The sequence below is a fragment of the Pristis pectinata genome, unplaced genomic scaffold (genome assembly GCF_009764475.1).
Source record: "Pristis pectinata isolate sPriPec2 unplaced genomic scaffold, sPriPec2.1.pri scaffold_130_arrow_ctg1, whole genome shotgun sequence".
Classification (NCBI taxonomy): domain Eukaryota; kingdom Metazoa; phylum Chordata; class Chondrichthyes; order Rhinopristiformes; family Pristidae; genus Pristis; species Pristis pectinata.
The window spans coordinates 53,763-74,754 of NW_026262474.1; the positions used below are offsets into that span (position 1 = coordinate 53,763).

General features: G+C 60.1%; 1 protein-coding gene across 5 annotated transcripts; it reads left to right on the top strand.

Annotated features, from left to right (window-relative positions):
* Positions 1-377: 377 nt before the first annotated feature.
* ppox (protoporphyrinogen oxidase) lies at positions 378-20,680 on the top strand. 5 transcript variants are annotated; one of them, XM_052009821.1, is made up of 13 exons: positions 378-431; positions 5,923-6,014; positions 6,344-6,478; positions 7,194-7,309; positions 8,176-8,308; positions 8,683-8,830; positions 9,405-9,598; positions 10,140-10,200; positions 10,278-10,396; positions 10,767-10,880; positions 18,114-18,263; positions 18,809-18,851; positions 19,587-20,680. In XM_052009821.1, the coding sequence occupies exons 2-13, from the start codon at positions 5,928-5,930 to the stop codon at positions 19,712-19,714; spliced, it is 1,428 nt and encodes a 475-aa protein (XP_051865781.1). In that variant the 5' UTR covers positions 378-431; positions 5,923-5,927; the 3' UTR covers positions 19,715-20,680. The 5 variants fall into 5 exon arrangements, with proteins under 5 accessions (XP_051865781.1, XP_051865782.1, XP_051865779.1 ...); XM_052009822.1 differs by lacking the exon at positions 378-431 and adding an exon at positions 1,107-1,243 and having other exon boundaries at positions 19,587-20,679; XM_052009819.1 differs by lacking the exon at positions 378-431 and adding an exon at positions 1,246-1,382 and having other exon boundaries at positions 19,587-20,679.
* Positions 20,681-20,992: the final 312 nt, after the last annotated feature.

Sequence of the window (20,992 nt, forward strand, 5' to 3'; positions counted from 1 at the left end):
CCCCGGGGTGGGGTCTGGTGCCCCGGGGTGGGGTCTGGTGCCGGGCAGCCCAGTGCCATGGTGGGGGGGCAGTGGGTGATGAACTACAACTCCCAGCATGCCCCAGGTCGCGGCTGCGCAGTGACACCAGGAGGCGGTGCGGCCGGGAGCCCTGCGCATGCGCCTTTCGGCGCCTCACATTCCGGCAGCGGGCAGAGCGCCCAGAGACCGGCCCCGCCCCCCCCCTCACCGCCCCCCCCCCTCACCGCCAGCGCCCGACCATCCAATGCGCTGGGCGGGGGAGGTTGGGGGAGGGGCGAAATGAGAGCCGCGCGTGCGCATTGCCCAGTTTCCATGGCAGGCGGCGGCTGCCGGCACTCCCTGCCCGGGCGCATGCGCGCCGGTACCCGAACGCGGACATGCGCAGTTGGTGCGGAAGCGGAGAGCCGGAGGTGAGAAGGTTCGGGGGGAGGTGGAGGCGACCGGACCCGGGGGAGGGGAGGCCGGGGGAGGGGTTGTCCGGACCCCGGACCCCGGACCCCGGACGAGAGGGGAGAGGGGAGGGGTTGTCCCGACCCAGGACCGGAGGGGGGAGGGGTTGTCCGGACCCCAGGGGAGAGGGGAGAGGGGAGGGGTTGTCCCGACCCGGGACCCCGGACCCCGGACCCCGAGGGGGGGGGGAGAGGGGAGGGGTTGTCCCGACCCGGGACCCCGGACCCCGGACCCCGAGGGGGGGGGAGAGGGGAGGGGTTGTCCCGACCCGGTGGAGTGGAGGGGACGGGACCCGGGGGAGGGGGCCCCGGGGGAGTGGAGGGGAGGGGACCAGGGGAGGGGAGGTGAGGTGAGGTGGAGGGGTTGTCCCGACGCGGGACCCGGGGGAGGGGATCCCGGTGTAGGGGAGGGGGCCCCGGGGGAGGGGACCAGGGGAGGTGGAGGGGTTGTCCCGACCCGGGACCCGGGGGAAGGGGATCCCGGTGAAGGGGAGGGGAGGTGGAGGGCTTGTCCCATCCCGGGACTCGGGGGAGGGGATCCCGGTGTAGGGGAGGGGTCCCCGGGGGAGGGGAGGGGACCAGGGGAGGTGGAGGGGTTGTCCCGACCCGGGACTTGGGGGAGGGGACGGGTCCCAGTGTCGGGGAGGGGAGGGGACTAGGGGGCGGCGAGTGCGAGGTTGTCGTTGTGACACCACTCAACCAGCCAATCTATCTCACTCCTGTACGCCTCCTCGTCGCCATCGGAGATTCTGCCAACAACAGTGGTGTCATCGGTGAATTTATTGGTGGTGTCAGAGCTGTGCTTTGTCACGCGGTCATGAGTCAGGAGGCAGTGGAATCAGATACAGTTCCTGCGTTTTGGATAAATACTTATGCAAGATGGAGAAGATACGGTCCTCGTGCAGGCCGATGGTATTCGTGTAGATGGACCAAAGGGTGGCCGTGGACATAGTGGGCAGCAGGGCCTGTTTCTGTGCTGTGCTGACTCTGTGTCTATGAGGAGAAATTTCTTCAGCCAGAAGGAGTGAATCTTTGGAATTCTCTCCCCCAGAGGCCGTGGGGACTCGGTCGCTGAGGAGATTTGAGGACAGAGAACGCCGGATTGTTGGATATTGAAGGAATATGAGGCAGAGAGTCAGAATAAAGGGAACATTTTGGTGCTGGGAGGTTGTGACCAGTGGGTGCTGCAGGGATTGGTGTCGGGGCACAGGCCGGCACTTCGTCATGGGACAAACCCCTCCCTCTTCACCCCTCCCTCTTCAACCCTCCCTGATACGCCAACTTCTCATTTCTGGGGCCAAGCCCGTCACCCTCTGCCCCTCACCAGCTCCTTTGTCCCCTTCCCAGTAAACAGCCCGGAACCATGTGGAGCACTCCCAGTGCGGTCTACCCAGGGTCGGACGCAGGCCCAGTGTAACCCCTTTCCTGTCCCTCTGGGAGTGACCCCAATGTGGACTTGCCTTCTCTACGGCCCTGCTAACCTGCAGAGTGACCTCAAGCAATGGGCGTGCTCCCAGACCCCGCTGTTCCTCAACTTACCTCTCCTCAGGAAGAAATGACCTCCCTGTTCCTGCTCCCAAGATGTACCATTCCCCGATGTGAATCATATTTCATCGGTCAGCCAGAGTTGTGTCCAGAAGGATGGATGAGGGTGACCCAGTGGATGTGGTGTATTTAGACCTTGAGAAGCCCTTTAATAAGGTGCCACATGAGATAAATTTAGAGTTCGTGGTGTTGTGGGTGATCTACTGGTGCAGACCGGGAACTGGGTAACAGGCAGGAGGAGAGGGAGCCGAGCTGGGGTTGGGAGGTGGTGATCGGTGGATACCACAGGGATCGGGGCTCTGGCTGTTCACTGCATCTAAGATTTGACGAGGGAATCATGTCATTCATCCGAGATCTCTGGTAACTGAAACTGGAGGCAATGAGGTGTGAGTAGAGGATGCAGAGGGGCTTCAGGGGAGCATAGACAAGGTAAGTGAGTGGGCGGTGACAAGACGGGTGGGGAAATATGACCTTGTCCACTGGAGTAGAAGAAAGTGGGAAGCTGGAAGGTCTTTCCGACGGTGAGGGACAGGACGGTGTTGGTGTGGGGAGGGAGCTGGGTGTCCTGGGACACCAGTCACTGGACGTTACCCTGCGGGAACAGCAGCACCAGGAGGGGAACGGTCCGATGGCCTCCACTGTGAGAGGGTCTGAGTCCGAGAGTCGGGACGTCATGCTCCAATGATCCCGGGCCCTGGGGAGACCACTCCTGGAGTATTGTGGACGGGTCTGGGCTCCCCACCTGAGGGAAGATCTATGAGAGACAGAGGGGGCACAGCGAAGGTTCCCCAGCTCGATTCCCACGATTGGGGGGGGGGGGAGTGGTTTGTCCCATGAGGAGAGATTAAGTAAACTGGCACCGTCCTCTCTGGAGTTTAGAAGAACGAGAGGTGATCTCACTGAAACGTCCAAACTCCTTACAGGACCTGACAGGGTGGGTGTGGGGAGGGTGTTTCCCTGGCTGGGAGGGTCTAGAACCAGGGGTCACAGTCTCAGAATGAGGGGTCGCTTGTTCAGGACAGAGATGGGGAGACATTTCTTCACCCAGAGGGGGGAGTCTGGAACTCCCTCCCCCAGAGGCCGTGGGGATCCGGGACAAAGATCGCCGGGTTGTTGGGTGTTGAGGGAACCGAGGGATGTGGGGTTAGTGCAGGGAGTGGGGCTGAGGTGACAGATCAGCCGTGGTCAGGGAACGGGGCATCAGGAACGAGGGGCAGAGTGGTCCATGGCTCCTTTTCTGAGGTGAGGCCTGGGTAATGTGGCCAATAAACTCTGCTGTGGTGGGGGCTGGTCCACCAGACCAATGTTATTTTCGCTGAAACTTCTAAACCTCACAGGTAGAACTAGAACTCCATCCAGGGTGCCACGTGTTAGGAGGGATGTCAGAACCTGCCTCTCTCCTGACGGGCTGCAGAAGACATTTATTAGAATGTCTCTGGGGATTTGAGTAATGATTAGGGAGGTGGACGGGGAGCCGATCGAGCGGCTGCTTTGTCCTGGACGGTGTCGAGCTTCTCGAGAGTTGTTGGATCTGCACCCACCCAGGCAGTGGAGAGTGTTCCATCACACTCCTGGCTGGTGCCTTGGAGATGGGGGAAAGGCCTTGGGGGTCTCGCCCAGCCTCTGATGAGGGCAGAAGCTGCTCTGTCTGCAGGCGGGGACTGCGCCAGAGGCACAGAACAGTGCGGCGTCTGCCTGTGGCGAGGTTCTTCGCCCGAGAGAGCAGGGAACACACCACAGGGAACACGTGGGTCCAGGAACGGGAGAGGAGGCAGAGTGGGGGGGTTAACGAGGATGTCAGGGCACGGACTGGCTGGTGAGAGGGACAACCACAATCTCCCCTACCTCAATTAAAATACCCCCATCCCCCACATTCAATTCAAATACCCCCACACCCCACACACATTCTGCTACCCTCCGCCCCCTCAATTCAGACCTGTCTCCCCTCCCCTCCCCTCCACACCCTCCTCCTCCATTGGGAATGGAGGTCAAAGTGTTGTGTTTCCATAAACCTGTCGGGTGGGTGGTGTCGGATTGGCTATCTTCGAATCCGCTGGTTCTTTCAGAAGTCCAGGAATGAGTTGGAGACAACTCGGTGCTTCACAAAGTTTTATTGGAAAAGTTTAAAACAAAGGAACAGTCACAGAGCACATGGCACCAGCCTTACCACTGGCAGATGAGCCGAGACAAATAACACAGTGTAACTGCACTGTGTAATGAATTGACCTGTATGATCGGTGTGCAAGACAAGTCTTTCACTGTACCTCGGTACAAGTGATAATAATAAACCAATACCAATAAAATGAGCTAAGGGGAGGGGGAAGAGAGCGAGAGGGAGATTAACAAAAAACGGCACCTTTTATACCTGAGATAAGAGGTCCTCCTTAGCTAACAATAGTCCATTCAGAAAACCTATTAGATACCTGTGGCCAAACCAACCAATGGGAAAACATGATGGACGAACCAGTAAGCGGCCAGTGGGCAGTGTTTAATTAGAGGGGGGTGCCTCGGGGCGGAGCGTGCCCGCTGTGGGTGTCCGACCCCAGCCAGCAGCTCAGTGTGGAGGGACCCGGGCCGGGCCCGCCCAGGACAGACCGCTCCTGCTGCCCTCGCCTGGGAGTGTTCGGGGGAGATAAGGAGGAGGGGCTGACCGCCTGCAAGGCTGCGATCTCCTCCTCGCGGTCAAGTCGCGGCGCCTCGAGGTGTCTGCCACGTGGCAGCTTCATCCAGGGAGCGGCAGCCCTGGGGTCCAGGGGGAGCCACAGTTACTGCCGGGCAGGGGGCTGGTGCGACTGGAGGCCTGTTGGGTTCCTCGAGTCCTCTCCCGGTCTAAACGGCATTAACCGCAGCCTCCGCACTCAGAAGCTTACTGTGATAGACACTGGCCTTGTGGATGTCAGTGAGGAGGGAAGACTGAGACTGCCAGGGGACAGGGAGGTGGCAAATGCAGTTTAATGCAGAGAGAGGTGAGGGGATGGGAGGGAAAACAGGACGGGAATACACAAGCACCCCAGTTATGGGAGGGACAGAGGGGATGTCCGTCCACAGATCCCTGAAGGAGCAGGACAGCTGGGTACGGGGTTAGAAAAAGGCAGTTGGTTCGGCCGAGACACAGAGTGTAAGGTCAAGGAGGGGAGGCTGGAACTGTGTCCCACACCAGTGAGACCCCAGCCCGACACTGGAGACAACTGTGGTCCCCACATCCCAGGGGAGACGGGGTCCCACTGGAGAGGCTGAGGGGCAGTGAGGGTTTACGAGGATGTTGCCGGGACTGGAACACCGTCACTGTGAGGAGAGGTGGCAGATGCTGGGATTGTTCCCCCCGGAACAGAGGAGGCTGAGGGGAGACAGTGGAGGGGTGTAAAATGGTGAGGGGTCTGGGCAGAGTCAGTCGGAAGGAGCGATTTCCCCGAGACCAGGGGCAGGGATTTACAGGAACCGGGGCACGGATTAGAGGGAGAGGAGGGGAGGTGTTTCCCCAGAGGGTGGGGGTCTGGGACTCACTGCCTGAGGCAGAGACCCCACAGTTACACAGCAGGGGGTGGGTGGGTGGGTGAAGAGCGATGAGACGGGAATGGCAGGGTGCACCGGTGGATGGAACCAGTGGGGAATCAACGTCACTCCGTGAACAATGAGATGAGCAGAAATTCATTTACACAGGCCATTCAGCCCTTCTGGGCCATACTGTACGGGGAGAGTAAGGTCACATCCAGGCACTGCTGAAGCATTTGAGATAAAGGAACTTGCTGTGTCACCCTGATAAACAGACACGGTACACGGGGCAGCAGCTCAGCCAGAAACACTGGGGCTGTGGCAGGGAAGGCAAGTGCATTCCAGTCTGTGAGTGTGTGTGTGAGTGCGCGTGCCTCTTGTTCTCCCCCCGGGCCTCACCCTCTGTGCCTTGCAGGCCCGATGCCTCGGACTGTGGTTGTCGTAGGAGCTGGTGTCAGTGGGCTCGCTGCTGCTCTCCATCTGACCAGAACTGCCGCTGCTCCCAAGGTAACAATGTCCCCAGGACAGCCCCTCCCCGGTGCGGCACTCCCTCGCCATCCCCCATTCCTCTCCGGCACTCCCTCGCCGCGCCCCCCCCCCACGATGGGCTGACGTCCCTCACTGCCGGCATGTAGAACGCAGACCCAGTGTCAAATCCTTTGGCGTGTGGATGTTCCGCTGTGTCGCCGGCCCTGATCCCGTGCTCACTGCCTCTCGAATCCTACCCTGTCCTATCGACCCTTCTCTCTCTCACCCCCTCCCCCCCACCGCCAAAATTTCACTCCCCCCATCCCGTCTTCCCTTCCTCCCTATCCCACCCCACCCAATCATTCCAGGTGGTCCTGCTGGAAGCGAGAGAGCGCACTGGCGGTTGGTTGCAGACCACACGGACGGAGGAAGGGGCGATATTCGAGCATGGACCCAGAGGAGTCCGGACCTCAGGAGCAGTGGGCAAGAACACCCTCCAACTGGTGAGGGAGTGGGTCCAGGAGTGGGCTACAGGCTGGGATCTGATCCAGGGGTTCGGGGTGGGGTTTCTATATAGAATAACAGATCCCCGGGAGTGGGTTACAGGCTGGGACCTGATCCAGGGGTTCGGGGTGGGGTTTCTATATAGAATAACAGATCCCCGGGAGTGGGTTACAGGCTGGGACCTGATCCAGGGGTTCGGGGGGTTTATATATAGAATAACAGATCCCCGGGAGTGGGTTACAGACTGGGATCTGATCCAGGGGTTCGGGGGGTTTATATATAGAATAACAGATCTCCGGGAGTGGGTTACAGGCTGGGACCTGATCCAGGGGTTCGGGGGGTTTATATATAGAATAACAGATCCCCGGGAGTGGGTTACAGGCTGGGACCTGATCCAGGGGTTCAGGGGGTTTATATATAGAATAACAGATCCCCGGGAGTGGGTTACAGGCCTGGATCTGATCCAGGGGTTCGGGGTGGGGTTTCTATATAGAATAACAGACGCCCAGGAGTGGGTTACAGGCTGGGATCTGATCCAGGGGTTTGGGGGGTTTATATATAGAATAACAGATTCCCGGGAGTGGGTTACAAGCTGGGATCTGATCCAGGGGTTTGGGGGGTTTATATATAGACTAACAGATCCCCAGGAGTGGGTTACAGGCTGGGGTCTAATCCGAGCGTCACTTCTTCATATTTTTCTGTTTGCCTCTCCAGGTGTCCGAGCTCGGTTTGGACCCCGAGGTTCTTCCAGTCACCTACAGTAATGCTGTCATTAGGAACCGGTACCTCTTTACCGGCGGCAAGCTTTGTGCATTACCTTCCAGCATCAGGTTGGTGACCTCAGGGCAGAGCTGCCCATGCTCTTCAGTGTCAAGTCCACCAACGTACCGTGCAGTGTCCAAACCCATCATCAGTCTGTCCTGTTTCCTAACCGCTAGGCCAGAACTGTGCACGGTGCTCCCAGTGTGGTCTAACCCAGGGTATGGAGACCAGAACTGCACGGTGCTCCCAATGTGGTCTAACCCAGGGACACGGAGACTGGAACTGTGCACGGTGCTCCCAGTGTGGTCTGACCCAGGGATACGGAGACCAGAACTGTGCACAGTGCTCCCAGTGTGGTCTGACCCAGGGTACAGAGACCAGAACTGTGCATGGTACTCCCAGTGTGGTCTGACCCAGGGACACGGAGACCAGAACTGTGCACGGTGCTCCCAGTGCGGTCTAACCCAGGTATAGGGAGACCAGAACTGTGCACAAGTGTTCCCAGTGTGGTCTGATCCAGGGACGTGGAGACTTCTGCACTTACCCTCTGGCCCCAGTTTCCAGAGGGCCAGAGGTGGGGATTGGGTGGGTTGCAGGAGAGATCGGGGTGGGGTTTGGGTGGTGAAGGACAGGGTGGTGTTTGGGGGAAGGATGCAAGTGGGTACTGATGGGGGTAGGGAGGTGGATGGGGGTGTGAGGTGTTTGGGGAGGGATGGGATGAGGTACAATGGGCCGAGATTGGGTGGGGAGGAGGATGGGGTGGGGTTGGGTTGGGAGAGGGGGGCAGGGTACAGATGGGAAGGGGTTGGGTGGGGTGGGTACGGGGCGGGGTTGGGTGCCACAGGTTGGGATGCCGTCCGCCTGTTACTCGGTCGCCGTGGACTCCCCCTGTCCCAGCGGTGTGTGACCCCCCCCCCCACCTTCACCTCAACAGGAGCGTGTTCTCCCGGCTCCCCCCCTTCTCCCTGCCCCTGGTCCACAGCCTGGTGCGGGAACCCTTCGTTAGACGGAGCAGGGAGGCGGACGAGAGCGTACACGGCTTCTTCACCCGCAGGTTCGGCCAGGAGGTGAGTCCCGGGGGCAGTGAGGGAACATGTCCCCCGTCCCCCCTCCCGTCCCCCCTCCCCCTCCCCCTCCCCTCCCTCTCCTCCCCACCCCTCCCCCTCCCCCCTCCCCCTCCCCTTCTCCTCCCCTCGCACCTCACCTCCCCCTCCCCTCCCCACTTCTCCTCACTCCTAACCCATTCCCTTCTCTTCCGCTAGTCCCCCCCGTCTCTTGCCCCCTCTTCCCCTGCCCCCTTCCAATCCCCCCTCTATCTCCCATCCTCCCTCCATCCTTACCCCCTCTACTCCCCTCCCCCCTCCCGTCCGCGTAATCCCTCCCCCCACCCCGTCCCCACCCCCTCCACACACGCCCGCACTGACCGCTCCTCTCCCCGCAGCTGGCGGACTACGGTGTGGACAGCCTGTGCCGTGGGGTGTTCGCTGGCGACAGCCGCCGGCTCAGCGTGCGCTCCTGCTTCCCCGCACTCTTCCAGGCCGAGCAGAGCTTTGGCTCCGTGCTCCTCGGGATGTTGGCCGGAGCAGGAGGTCAGTGACCCCGGATACCCCACCCCCGCCGACCCCCGACCACGGACACCCCTCCCACCCCCGCCGACCCCAGATAACCCACCGCCGCCGACCACCGACCCCAGATACCTCACCCCCGCCGACCCCAGACACCCTGGACCCCCCCCCCCCACCCCTGCCGACACCCGCCCCCGCCGACCCCAGATACCTCACCCCCGCCGACCCCAGATACCCCGGGCACCCCGCCAACCCTGGATACACCCACGCCGACCCTGCCCCCACCGACCCCGCTGCCCTTTCCGCACCGTCCCCAGCCCCCCCCACCCCCCAGGTCTCTGCCAGCCCCTCAGCCCATCACATCCATTCTATTCTCATTCTCTGATTCTCTCCCTCTCTCTCAAGCTCGCCCCCTGTCCCCACCCGTCCTCTGTCTCTCCCCATGCACCCTCTCTGCTTCTGTCCGTGCCCCTCCGCTCCCTGGGTATGTGTGCGGGTGGCGATGTTCACCTGTGGGTGCCCCCGCAGGGTGGGCCGCCCATATGCACACCCTACCCCGGGCACCGTCAACCTGAGGCCAGGCTCTGTCTCTCCACAGCTACCAAATGGGACGGAGTGCAGACGGGGATGCTGGAGCGGGCCCGGCGTGAACGCTGGGCGCAGTGGACGCTGCGGGCGGGGATGCAGGCACTGCCGGAGGCCATGGAGGCAGCCCTGCGGAGCAGGGGGGTGGAGATCCACCTGCACACACCCGTCACCCAAATCCGACCCACCGCCGACGGAGCCTGCCAGGTGAGTGAAGGGGTGACCCCCGGTACTGCCAGACAACATCTGCCCCATCTCACTCCCGCGGTCTGTTCAATATACAAAACCCCGAACCCCTGGATCAGATCCCAGCCTGTAACCCACTCCCGGGGGTCTGTTATTCTGTATATAAACTCCCCGAACCCCTAGATCAGATCCCAGCCTGTAACCCACTCCCGGGGTCTGTTCAATGTACAAACACCCCGAACGCCTGGATCAGATCCCAGCCTGTAACCCACTCCCGGGCGTCTGTTATTCTGTATATAAACCCCCCGAACCCCTGGATCAGGTCCCAGCCTGTAACCCACTCCCGGGGGTCTGTTATTCTGTATATAAACCCCCCAAACCCCTGGATCAGGTCCCAGCCTGTAACCCACTCCCGGGGGTCTGTTATTCTGTATATAAACCCCCCGAACCCCTGGATCAGGTCCCAGCCTGTAACCCACTCCCGGTGGTCTGTTACTTTTTATATAACCCCCGAGCCCCTGGATTCGGTCTCAGCTCTGTGGCCGGTTTGTGTTGTTGGCAGGTACTGATCGATGGAGGGACACTGACTGCGGACCACGTCTTCTCTTCAGTGCCAGCTCGAGGTTGGTAGAGCAGTGCAGCCGTGGGGCTGGGTGCCCGGGTGTGCAGCCCCTGACCTCTGCTCTCCTTCCTCCCGCAGTGCTGAACCGCCTGCTGCCCCCTGCCTGGCACCCACTGACGGAGGCTCTGAGTGAGATCGCGAGTGTGTCGGTGGCTGTGGTGAACCTGGAGTACAAGGGTCTGGTGCTGCCTGTGTTGGTGAGGCAACTGTCCCCTGTGTCCTGGACCCCCTCTCCCCACCCCCCCTCTCCCCACCCCCCCTCTCCCCCCCTCACCCCCCTCCCTCCCTCCCTGTCTCTCCTCCCTCGCTCTCCCTCCTCCCCTCATCCCTCTCTCCATTCCTCCCTGTCCGCACCCTCCTCCTCCCATCCCCCCCTTACCTCCCCTCAACCCTGTCTGTCCCTCCCTCCCTCATCTCTCCATCTCTTCCTCCTTCACCCTCTCTCTCCCCGTCCCTCCCCCAACTGTCCCCTCCCCATCTCTCCCTCCACCCACCCCACTTCCCCCTCCCCCCCCCCCCCCCAGTCCCGGTGATCTCACCCCCCCACCTCCTGCCCTCTCTCCACAGGGTTTCGGACACCTGGTTCCGTCGGCGGAGTGCGGAGAGATCCTGGGTGTGGTCTACGACTCCTGCGCCTTCCCACAGCAGGATCGGCCCGGGCAGCCCACCACCAGGCTGACGGTATGGTCACGGCGGGGCATGACAGAGGTCCCAGTGGGGCGGGGTCCCGGCAGGGCGAGGGCGGGGGTCCCGGCGAGCCTACCAAGGGGATCCTCCCTCCTCGGCTCAGCCACAGGTTGTTTCAATGCCAGCAGGTCTACCTCACCTGTCCCATTCCCCTGTAACCCATTCTCCACCCCTCCCCCCGTCCCCATCCACTCCCCCCCCCCCCACCAGATTCCACCCCTCACCCACACACCGGGGGGAGGGGGGGCAATTCACAGCGGCCCGTTACCCCACCCGTCTCCGGAGCACCCCACGGGGGAGCCCCACGGGTCACAGGGAGAGCATGCAGACTCCACACAGACAGTGCCCCAGGTCGGGATCGAACCGGGGTCCCGGGAGCAGAGAAGCAGCGGCACTACCCGCTGCGCCGCTGTGGGGGAGGTGTCGTTGCTCCAGCGGGTACGGGGAGCTCTGGGAACCGATGCTCAGCAGGTAAGTTGCCCCCCCCACCTCAGTGTGTAGGTGAGGGGGATGTGGAGAGAGTGAAATGGCTTGGGGTAGCTTCAGTTCCTAACACAGGGTCAGCATGGACTCAGTGGGCTGAAGGGCCTGTTTCTGTGCTGTATCACCTGTGAGTCGAAAGGGCACAGAGACAGGCCATTCGGCACAGCCAGTCCTGCGTCTCCGACTCTCTCCATCTCCGTTCCCGCTCCTTGCCTCCTCGTGGAGGCACCCCCACTGCTGGCTTCAGCACTCGCCCTGCTCTCTTCCCTCTCCCCTCCCACCATCCTGGTGAAGCAGGGATTCACTCACCCTCCTTCCCCACCCAGTGCCCACTGTTGGGAGTTCCCACTGGGCTCCCCTCGACACTGGAGGAACCAGACACACACTGGGGGTGATCTCCCTGCGGACCACCTGTGCTCTGTCCACAGGGGTGACCCTGAGCTCCCTGTTGCTGCCACTTTAATTCCCCTTCCCAACCCCCCCCCCCATCACCTGTCACCCCCTGCACCGTGACAACGGGGTCCGATGCAAGCTCGAGGACCAGCCCTTCGTCTTCTCCCCAACACCCCCCCCCCCAGGAGCCGGTCGCAGCCTGTGGGGACTCGGCCTCAGATTCAGCCACTGTGGGGAATGTTTCCCAGTGTGTGTGTGTGTGTGTGGAAGCTGGCCGGCCCCACTGGAGGTTTAACAGTGGTGCCGGTCACTCAGCAGTTCTCCCTCCGCGGACCCCTGCCTGCTGGGCTCAGCTGATCCAGCACACTGCCCTCAGTGTCGGGTGTCCCGCAGCCCCCAACACCACTTTCATTTCCCCTTGCTCCAGCGAATGAATACTTCTCGTGGGTATTCACTCACAGGCTTTGTAGCTGGAGAACTCAGCAAGGAGGAGGGTGAAATTCTGCCGCAGGTCTCCATAAATAAAGAGGAGGAGCTGGACACCTTGATGTGTGGATAAATCCCCAGGGCCAGATGAGATTTATGGGAGGAATGGGAAGAAATGGTTGGCACTCTGTCTGAGATTTTTATATCGACATTGGCCGTGAGTGTTTGGAGGGTGACAAACGTCGCCCTTCTTCCCAGAAGGACAGCAGGCAGAACCCTGGTCATTACAGACAGTGAGCCTGACGTCAGTGGTGGGGAAAACTTCTGAGGGGCAGGATTAATGATCTCTTGATCAGAGACAGCCAGCATGGCTTTGTTCAGGGAGGATGCTATCAGACCAATCTGCTTGAATTCTCTGAGGGGGTAACAGAGTGCGTCAATGAGGGCAGTGCTGCAGATGTGGTCTATCTGGACTTCGGCGAGGCCTTTGACAAGGTCCCATGCGGGACACTGGTCCAAATTGTTCAGGCCCATGGGATCCAGGGCAAGTTGGCGAATTGGATCCAAAATTGGCCTGGTGGTAGGAGATGGGGTGATGGTGCGGGGTTTGTTTCTGTGGTTGGATGCCTGTGACCAGAGGTGTCCCACAGGGATCGATGCTGGGACCCGTGCTGTACGTAATATGTGAATGGTGTGGATCTAGGAGGCATGATCAGTAGGTTTGCGGGTGACATAGAGATTGGTGGGGTTGTTGAGAGTGTGGAGGGTGGTGAGGCTACAGGGTGATGTTGATGTGCTGGTGAAAGGGGCTGGGAAATGGCAGATGGGGTTTAATCCGGATGAATGTGAGCTGATGCACTTTGGGAGAACGAATTAGGCTGGGACATTCACAGTGAATGGTAGGGTTGTAGGGAGTACTGAGGAACAGAGGGACCTCTGAGCAAGTCCAAAGGTCCTTGAAGTGCAGGTGGACAATGTGGTCAAGAAGGTATGTGGGATACTGGCCGCCGTCGGTCGGGACACTGAGCATAAGAGCAGGGAGGTTGTGCTCCACTGGTCAGACCTCAGCTGGAGGACTGCGCGCAGTTCTGGTCACCACACTACAGGAAGGAGGTGACTGCACCGGAGAGGGTGCAGAGGGGATACACCAGGACAGTGCCTGGGACAGAGCGTTCCAGGTATGAGGAGAGACCGGAGAGGTTGGGTCTGTTCTCCCCGGGGCAGAGAGGGTCGGGAGGGGGCAGGACTGGGGTATGTACAATTATGAGGGGTACAGATAGGGCAGACTGCTGGAAACTTTTCCCCACACCCGAGACAGATAAAACTAGAGGGCACAGATTCAGGATCAAGGGGAATGGATTTAGAGGAGATCTGAGGGGGTCCTTTCTCACCCGGAGAGCGGTGAGTACCTGGAACACACTGCCGGAGACGGTGGGGGAAGCAGAGACACTGACAACATTTAACAAGTGTCCAGACGAGCTCTGGAACCCCCCCCCCCCCCCCCCCCCAGACATAGACAGCTGTGGGACAGGTGCTGGGAGATGGGATTAGGACGGATGGGTGCCCACTGGTCAGTGTGGACCTGGTGGGCCGAATGGCCTGTTTCCGTGCTGTGTGGCTCTATAACCGCCCTCATTAACTTATGAGAGGGACATCTCCGTCAACACTGAGTTCACCATGGCAGCCTTGGTCTCTTGCCCCCACCCCCAAGACGTTCTCTTTGACACGTCCGTCCCTCCCCACCCTCTCAGCAACTTGTAAACTGAACAAACAGTTGTGTTTCCGGTCCCGACGAAGGTCTTTGACCTGAACCGTTGACTGCTCCTCTCTCTCCGGATGCTGCCTGACCTGCTGAGCTTTTCCAGCGTTTCTCTGATTTTACTTCGAGTTTTCAGTGTCTGCAGTTCTTTGACCCCTGTTGCTGGCTCTGTGACCACGCCCGTCCCCTTCTCCGTGCCCATTTACAAAGACCAGGGCCTTTTTGACCAAGTTTTCAACCTTCCCATGAACCCCACAGGCCCCCTACCCTGGCTCTCTGCCCCTGCGAACTGTCTCCCATCTGTACACCGCCCACCCCCCATCGTTCCCACCGCACGTAACGTCGCACCCCTCGGGGTCGGACCACCTGCCCCGTCCTCTCCTTGCGGTCGATCGCTGCCTCTCGCTGCACTCCGAGCCCTTGTGTTCTCTTCCCTTCTCCGGTGGCTCCTGGGGGGGGGGGAGGGCGAGAGGGAGGGAGTGGGGAAGGTCGGCGTTCCCTGGGCAATGGAGGGACGGGAGGTGATCCCGGGGCGGGGGGGGGGGGGGGGGGGGGGGGGGGGGGTGGGGGTGGGCGGGGAAGAGAGAGTGGGATTGTCTTAGAGTGATACAGCACAGACATGGGCCCTTCGGCCCACCACATCCGTGCCAACCCTTTTGCCCATCTACACCGATCCCATCTGCCCACGTTAGGGACGCCTCCGTCCACACCGTGCCGATTTCAGTGTCTGAACGTCTCAGACACGCGGTGACTGCGTCTGATTCCCCCACCTCCTCCCCCAGTGAGTTCCACGTATCAACCCCTCTCTGTGTGAAAACCCATCCCCTTTACATCTCCTCCCTCTCACCTCAGACCTGTGCCCCCTGCACCCTGACCCTGGGGGAAGGTTCTGACCAGCTCCCGTCTCTGCCTCTTATAGTTTTGTGTACCTCTATCAGGTCGCCCCTCATCCACCCCAGGGAGCACAAGCCCAGCCCCTCCGATCTCTCCTCGTCTCCTCCATCCCGGGCACCACCGTGGGGAAGCTCCTCTTAACCTTCTCCAGTGCCACCGCACCCTCCCCACAGAGTGGTGACCAGAACCGTACACGGTGCCCCCAGTGCCACCTATCCCACCCCATTCTTACACCACTGGGCAACCCCTTCCCTCCCCTCCATCCAGGGACCAAACGTCCTGTCAGGCGACGCAGGGATTCACTCGCCCTCCTTCCCCACCCAGTGCCCGGTGTTGGGAGTTCCCACTGGGGTCCCCTCGACACTGGAGGAACCAGACACCCACCTCTTCTCCATCCACCCTGAGCTCCCCGTTGCTGCCACCCCCCTCTGTTCCCCCAGTCACATCTCTGCCTTTGGCCTTTCACGCCGGTTCAACGCAAGCTCGAGGAGCACTTTATAGTCACAGACTCAAAGCACAGTCAGAGGCCCTTCAGCCCACCATCCACACTCACCCCATTTCCCAGCACTTGGCACGTAGCATCAGGTAAGCAGCATTCACAAGGAAAACAGAAACACAATTTTTACAAGATTTTAGTCCCAAGTGATCAAATAGTGTCGCTGTACTGAGGCAGTGATTAGGGTTGGTTCAAGAACCGAATGGTTGAAGGGAAGTAGCTGTTCCTGAACCGGTGGTGTGGGGACTTCAGTCTTCTGTACCTCCTGCCCGACGGGAGCTGTGAGGAGATGGCACGGCCCGGATGGTAGGGATCTTTGACGATAGATGTTGCCTTCTTGAGGCAGCACCTCCTGTAGATACTCCCGATGGTGGGGAGGGATGTGCCCGTGATGTATTGGGCAGAGTCCCATCACTCTCTGTGGTTCAAGTGCTCAACTAGATACTTAAACATGAGAGCCACTGCCTCCTCCACCCCGTCAGGCAGTGCGTCCCAGCTTCCAATCCCCCTCTGAGTAAAGAATCCCCCTCCAAACGTCGCACTCCTCGCCTTAAACCTACGCCCTCTGGTTTTGGATATCTCCAAAGTGAGGAAAAGTTTCTTGCTATCTCCCCTATTTACGCCTCTCATGACCTCTCCTGGGTCCCCCCTCAGCCTCCTCCGCTCCAGGGAGGACAGACCCGGCCTCTCCCCGTCACTGGAACGCTCCGTCCCAGGCACCGTCCTGGTGAATCCCCCCTGCACCCTCTCCGGTGCAGTCACCTCCTTCCTGTTGTGTGGTGACCAGAACTGCACGCAGTCCTCCAGCTGAGGTCTGACCAGTGTTTCATGAAGTTGTACCAAGACCTCCTCACTCTTGCATGCTGTTCCCCAGCTACTGAAGGCAGTGTCCCGAACACCCTCTTCACTACCTTGCCTCCCAGTTCTTCCACCTTTGGGGATCCTCACACATGTGCTCTGAGGTCCCTCTGTTCCTCAGCACTCCCCAGTTCCCTACCATTCATTGTGTATGCCCTACCCTTGTTAGACCTCCTGAAGTGCATCAGCTCTCACTCATCGGGATCAAATTCCAGCTGTCATTGCTGTGCCCAATTAATCTCTTCCTGTAATGAAGACTCCCCCCTCACGATCGACACCGCCAATTTTCCTGTCATCTGCAAACTTAATCTCCCAAATCGACAAGCTTCAGCCCTTGGGGCTGGATATCGAATTCAGATAACCAGCCATTCCAGTTTGTGCCTTGCCTTCCCAGCTTTGTTCCTTTCTCTCTCTCTTCTCCTCGGGTTACAGACTTCACTTGCCTCTGGTTTATGCCAGCACTGCAGGCCCCTTCACCAGCTCCTGTCTGACAGCACTGTGTCATTCAATCTTGGTCACCCCACACCGCTCTGCCAAACCCCACCCCTTCTGCAAGTCAGAGCTTGCCTCATGCCCACCCTGTCCCAGGCACCGAGCCAAGCAGGTAACTTGATCCACGCACACAGCGAAGGGTTTTTCACTGAATAATATTTATACAGGGTCATGGGGTCATACAGCAGGGAAACAAGCCATGAAATGCTCTCACTGCCTCTCCGGCAGTGTGTTCCAGTACTTCCAGCTCTCTGGGTGAAAACGTCCCCCTCAGATCCTTTCCCCCTCGCCCTGAATCTACATGCTCTTGTTTTAGCCGCCTCATTATTCCTCTTGTCCATTTATTTTTGTAATTCGCAGTAATCTGCAACACTGCAGCTGCAAAGCAACACATTTCACAACGTGCGTCGGTGATTCTGACTTGTCCTTGGGGAAACGTTTCCTGCAGGCTGCCCTGCCCTGTCCTGTCCCCTCGCAACCTCCTCCGCTCCAGGGAGAACAGACCCGGCCTCTCCCCGTCGCTGGAACGCTCTGTCCCAGGGAATCCCCTCTGCACCCTCCCCGGTGCAGTCACCTCCTCCCTGTGGTGTGGGGACCACACAGTACTGTATCCGGTATTGGCATTGGTTTATTATTGTCACTTGTACCGAGGTACAGTGAAAAACTTGTCTTACATACCGATCGTACAGGTCATTTCATTACACAGTGCAGTTACATTGAGTTAGTACAGAGTGCATTGATGTAGTACAGGTAAAAACAGTAACAGTACAGAGTAAAGTGTCACAGCTACAGAGAAAGTGCAGGGCAGTAAGGTGTAAGGTCACAACAAGGTAGATCGTGAGGTCAGAGTCCATCTCATCGTATAAGGGAACCGTTCAACAGTCTTATCACAGTGGGGTAGAAGCTGTCCTTGAGCCTGGTGGTACGTGCCCTCAGGCTCCTGTATCTTCTACCCGATGGAAGAGGAGAGAAGAGAGAATGTCCCGGGTGGGTGGGGGCTTTGATGATGTCGGCTGCTTCACCAAGGCAGCGAGAGGTAAAGACGGAGTCCACGGAGGGGAGGCTGGTGTCCGTGATGCGCTGGGCTGTGTCCACATCTCTGCAGTTTCTTGCGGCCTGGGCAGAGCAGTTTCCGTACCAAGCCGTGATGCACCCGGATAGGATGCTCTCTATGGTGCATCGGTAGAAGTTGGTGAGGGTCGGGAGAGCGCAGTTGCCCAAGAGCAATGGTGAGAAGGAGGGCAGGTGGGTCAGTGAGAGGGGAGATGCAGGCAGGGACAGAGCAATTGCCCCATAAGGGGGGATTTAAAGGGACCTGTGCCCTACTGGGGGAGTGTTTTTGGGGGGTGGGGTCAGTGTGAAACCATTGGCCCAGGTGGGTGCGGTGAAGGCCCACGACTGTCCCTGACTGTGCTCCAATCTCCAGGTGATGATGGGTGGATCCTGGTTCACTGCGGCCTTCGGAGAGCCGGGGAGTGTGGGCGCGGAGCTCCTGCGGCAGCGAGCAATCACAGCCGTGCGCCAACAGCTGGGGATCGCGGCCCAGCCACTGAGGACCATCGTCAGGGTGCACCAGGTGAGCGGGGGGAGGCTCCTTGGGCAGTGGAGGGGGTTACAGAGATGGGGAGGGATGTAGGGGTCAGAGGAGGTTACAGAGACGGGAAGGGGTGTAGGGGTCGGAGGGGGTCACAGAGACGGGGAGGGGTGTAGGGGTTGGAGGGGGTCACAGAGATAGGGAGGGGTGTGGGGGCCGGAGGGGGTCACAGAGACCGGGAGGGGTGTGGGGGCCGGAGGGGGTCACAGAGACGGGGAGGGGTGGAGGGGCCGGAGGGGGTCACAGAGACGGGGAGGGGTGTGGGGGCCGGAGGGGGTCACAGAGACGGGGAGGGGTGGAGGGGCCAGAGGGGGTCACAGAGACGGGGAGGGGCCGGAGGGGGTCACAGAGACGGGGAGGGGCCGGAGGGGGTCACAGAGACGGGAGGGGTGGAGGGGCCGGAGGGGGTTACAGAGTCGGGGAGGGGTGGAGGGGCCGGAGTGCCATCACACAGTCCCAGGGCACGGGTTAGACACAGGGTGATCTCCCCCTGTTTTGGAGTGACTGCCCGTGTTTTTGGCACACAGGACTGTATCCCACAGTATGGACTCGGACACTGGAAGCTCCTGAGTAAGTCATCATCAGCCACGTGGTGTGATCCGGTCCCCCCCTCCCCCGACACTCCTCCACACCCGCCACCCTCCGCTCTGTCCCAGCTTCCCAGCGTTCCCTGAATGAGAGATGGAAATCCATCCCAAGCCAGACACTGCCGTTAACTGCAGGCACAACTTCCAATCCTCCATCTCTGTGATCCCCTCCGGCCCCTACACCCCTCCCCGTCTCTGTAACCCCCTCCGGACCCCACACCCCTCCCCGTCTCTGTAACCCCCTCCTGCCCCTACACCCCTCCCTGTCTCTGTAACCCCCTCCGGACCCCACACCCCTCCCCGTCTCTGTAACCCCCTCCTGCCCCTACACCCCTCCCTGTCTCTGTAACCCCCTCCGGCCCCTACACCCCTCCCTGTCTCTGTGACCCCCTCCTGCCCCTACACCCCTCCCCGTCTCTGTGACCCCCTCCGGACCCCACACCCCTCCCCGTCTCTGTAACCCCTCCACTGACCTGTGGACCTCCCTCCCAACACCTCGCTGCCCCTCTTCCTCCCTGCTCCCATCTTGTTCCTTCTTGAGCCCCTCACTCCCCGACCGAGCTCCGGGGCGCTGCCCGTGATTCCTCCTGGCTCTCCCCTCCTGTCACTCACCGTGCAACTTGTTTCCTCTCCCCCCCCCCCCCCCACCCGCTTTTGCTCTTCTGCTCTCTTATTAACCCCCCTTTCCCCTCCCCATTTTTCTCTCTCCCCCCACCAGCTGCCATCTCTGAGTTTATTGAGCACAACCGTTTACCGCTGACTCTGATCGGGGCCTCGTACCAAGGCGTGTCGGTCAATGACTGCATCTACCAGGCACAGCGCGGGGTGGAGTGCCTGAGGGACTGACGGGGCTCTGGACGAGGGGGTCCTCGGGCACACTTCCACAGCCGGGGACCCCGGGGTCTCCTCGCCCCCTCCGACCCCCTTCCCCCCACCCCCAACAGACCGAGAAACGATCAGGCTCCCCTCCCAGGTCACTGAAGGTGTCGTCTCGGCCCCAGTGTGGTAACGGGGGCTTCACCAGCACCTAACGGGGCCATTCCAGAGGAGAACAGGAAGATGCCCCCCCGCGGGGAGGACAGGAAGATGACCCCACCCCACCCCGTGGGGAGGACCAGACCCGACTGCGGGGGGATCTCAGGGACTGGGCCAAGTGTTGCCGGGCTCCCATTTGATGCCTAAATGCGTCGGGGCTGGGGCTATTTACCCTGGAGCGGGGGAGGCGGGTTGGTGGGGTGGGGGGGTGACCTTGAAGGCATGAGTAAGGTGGGCGGTCACAGCCTTTGTCTCAGGGAAGGGGGTCTCTGAAATTTGGGGGCACTTGTTTAGGGTGGGGGACCTGAGGGGCAACTGTTCCACACATAGGGAGGTGGGTGTGTGGAACGAGCTGCCCGAGGAAGGGGTACAGGTGGGGACGGTTACAGTGTTCAAGAGACATTTGAACATCGGCCTAGCTGGCCATCCACGGGTCCCGGCGGCGGCGGCCAAGGGTTCCGGCTGGTCCGCCTGCCTGCCAGTCTTCCAGGCTCACGTCCGCGCGCGGAGTCCTTGGAGAGGGAGCACACGGTATCCGTGGGCAGCCTGGTTGAGTTCCACGCTCGGTGGGCCCCTCGGGATCGCGTGTGTCACGGACAGTGAGAATGCGATTCTCATCTGAAGTGTGTGTGCGTTTAGTGGGTGTTTAGTTAGTGTTATTTTGCTGTAGTTCTGTAGATGTTTAGTTTGTTTTCTTCTCTTCCTGTATCAGTTGTAGTGTAGTGACACTGGTTGTCCTTTTGTAGTGCTTTTAGTTAATAAACCTTTATATTTTAAAAAAAAGACGTTTGAACAGGTACATGGTGTCAAGGGAGGCAGGCAAACACCAGGCAGATGGGACTAAATCCAGTCAGTATGCTGAGGTTGGGCGGAAGGGCCTGTTTCTGTGCTTTGTGACTCCGGGACTCTCTCAGCTCAGGGGTGCGTCCTCCAGGGAGGAGGCAGCAGCAGACTGCAGGAGGGCAAAGGGCGGCGGAGCTGGGCAGAGAGGCGGCGGATGCTGTTTAATCCAGAGAGGTGTGAAGATAAGACAAGATAACACATCGACTGTTACATGGAGGAGATGCAACACACAGAGTGTGGGGGACA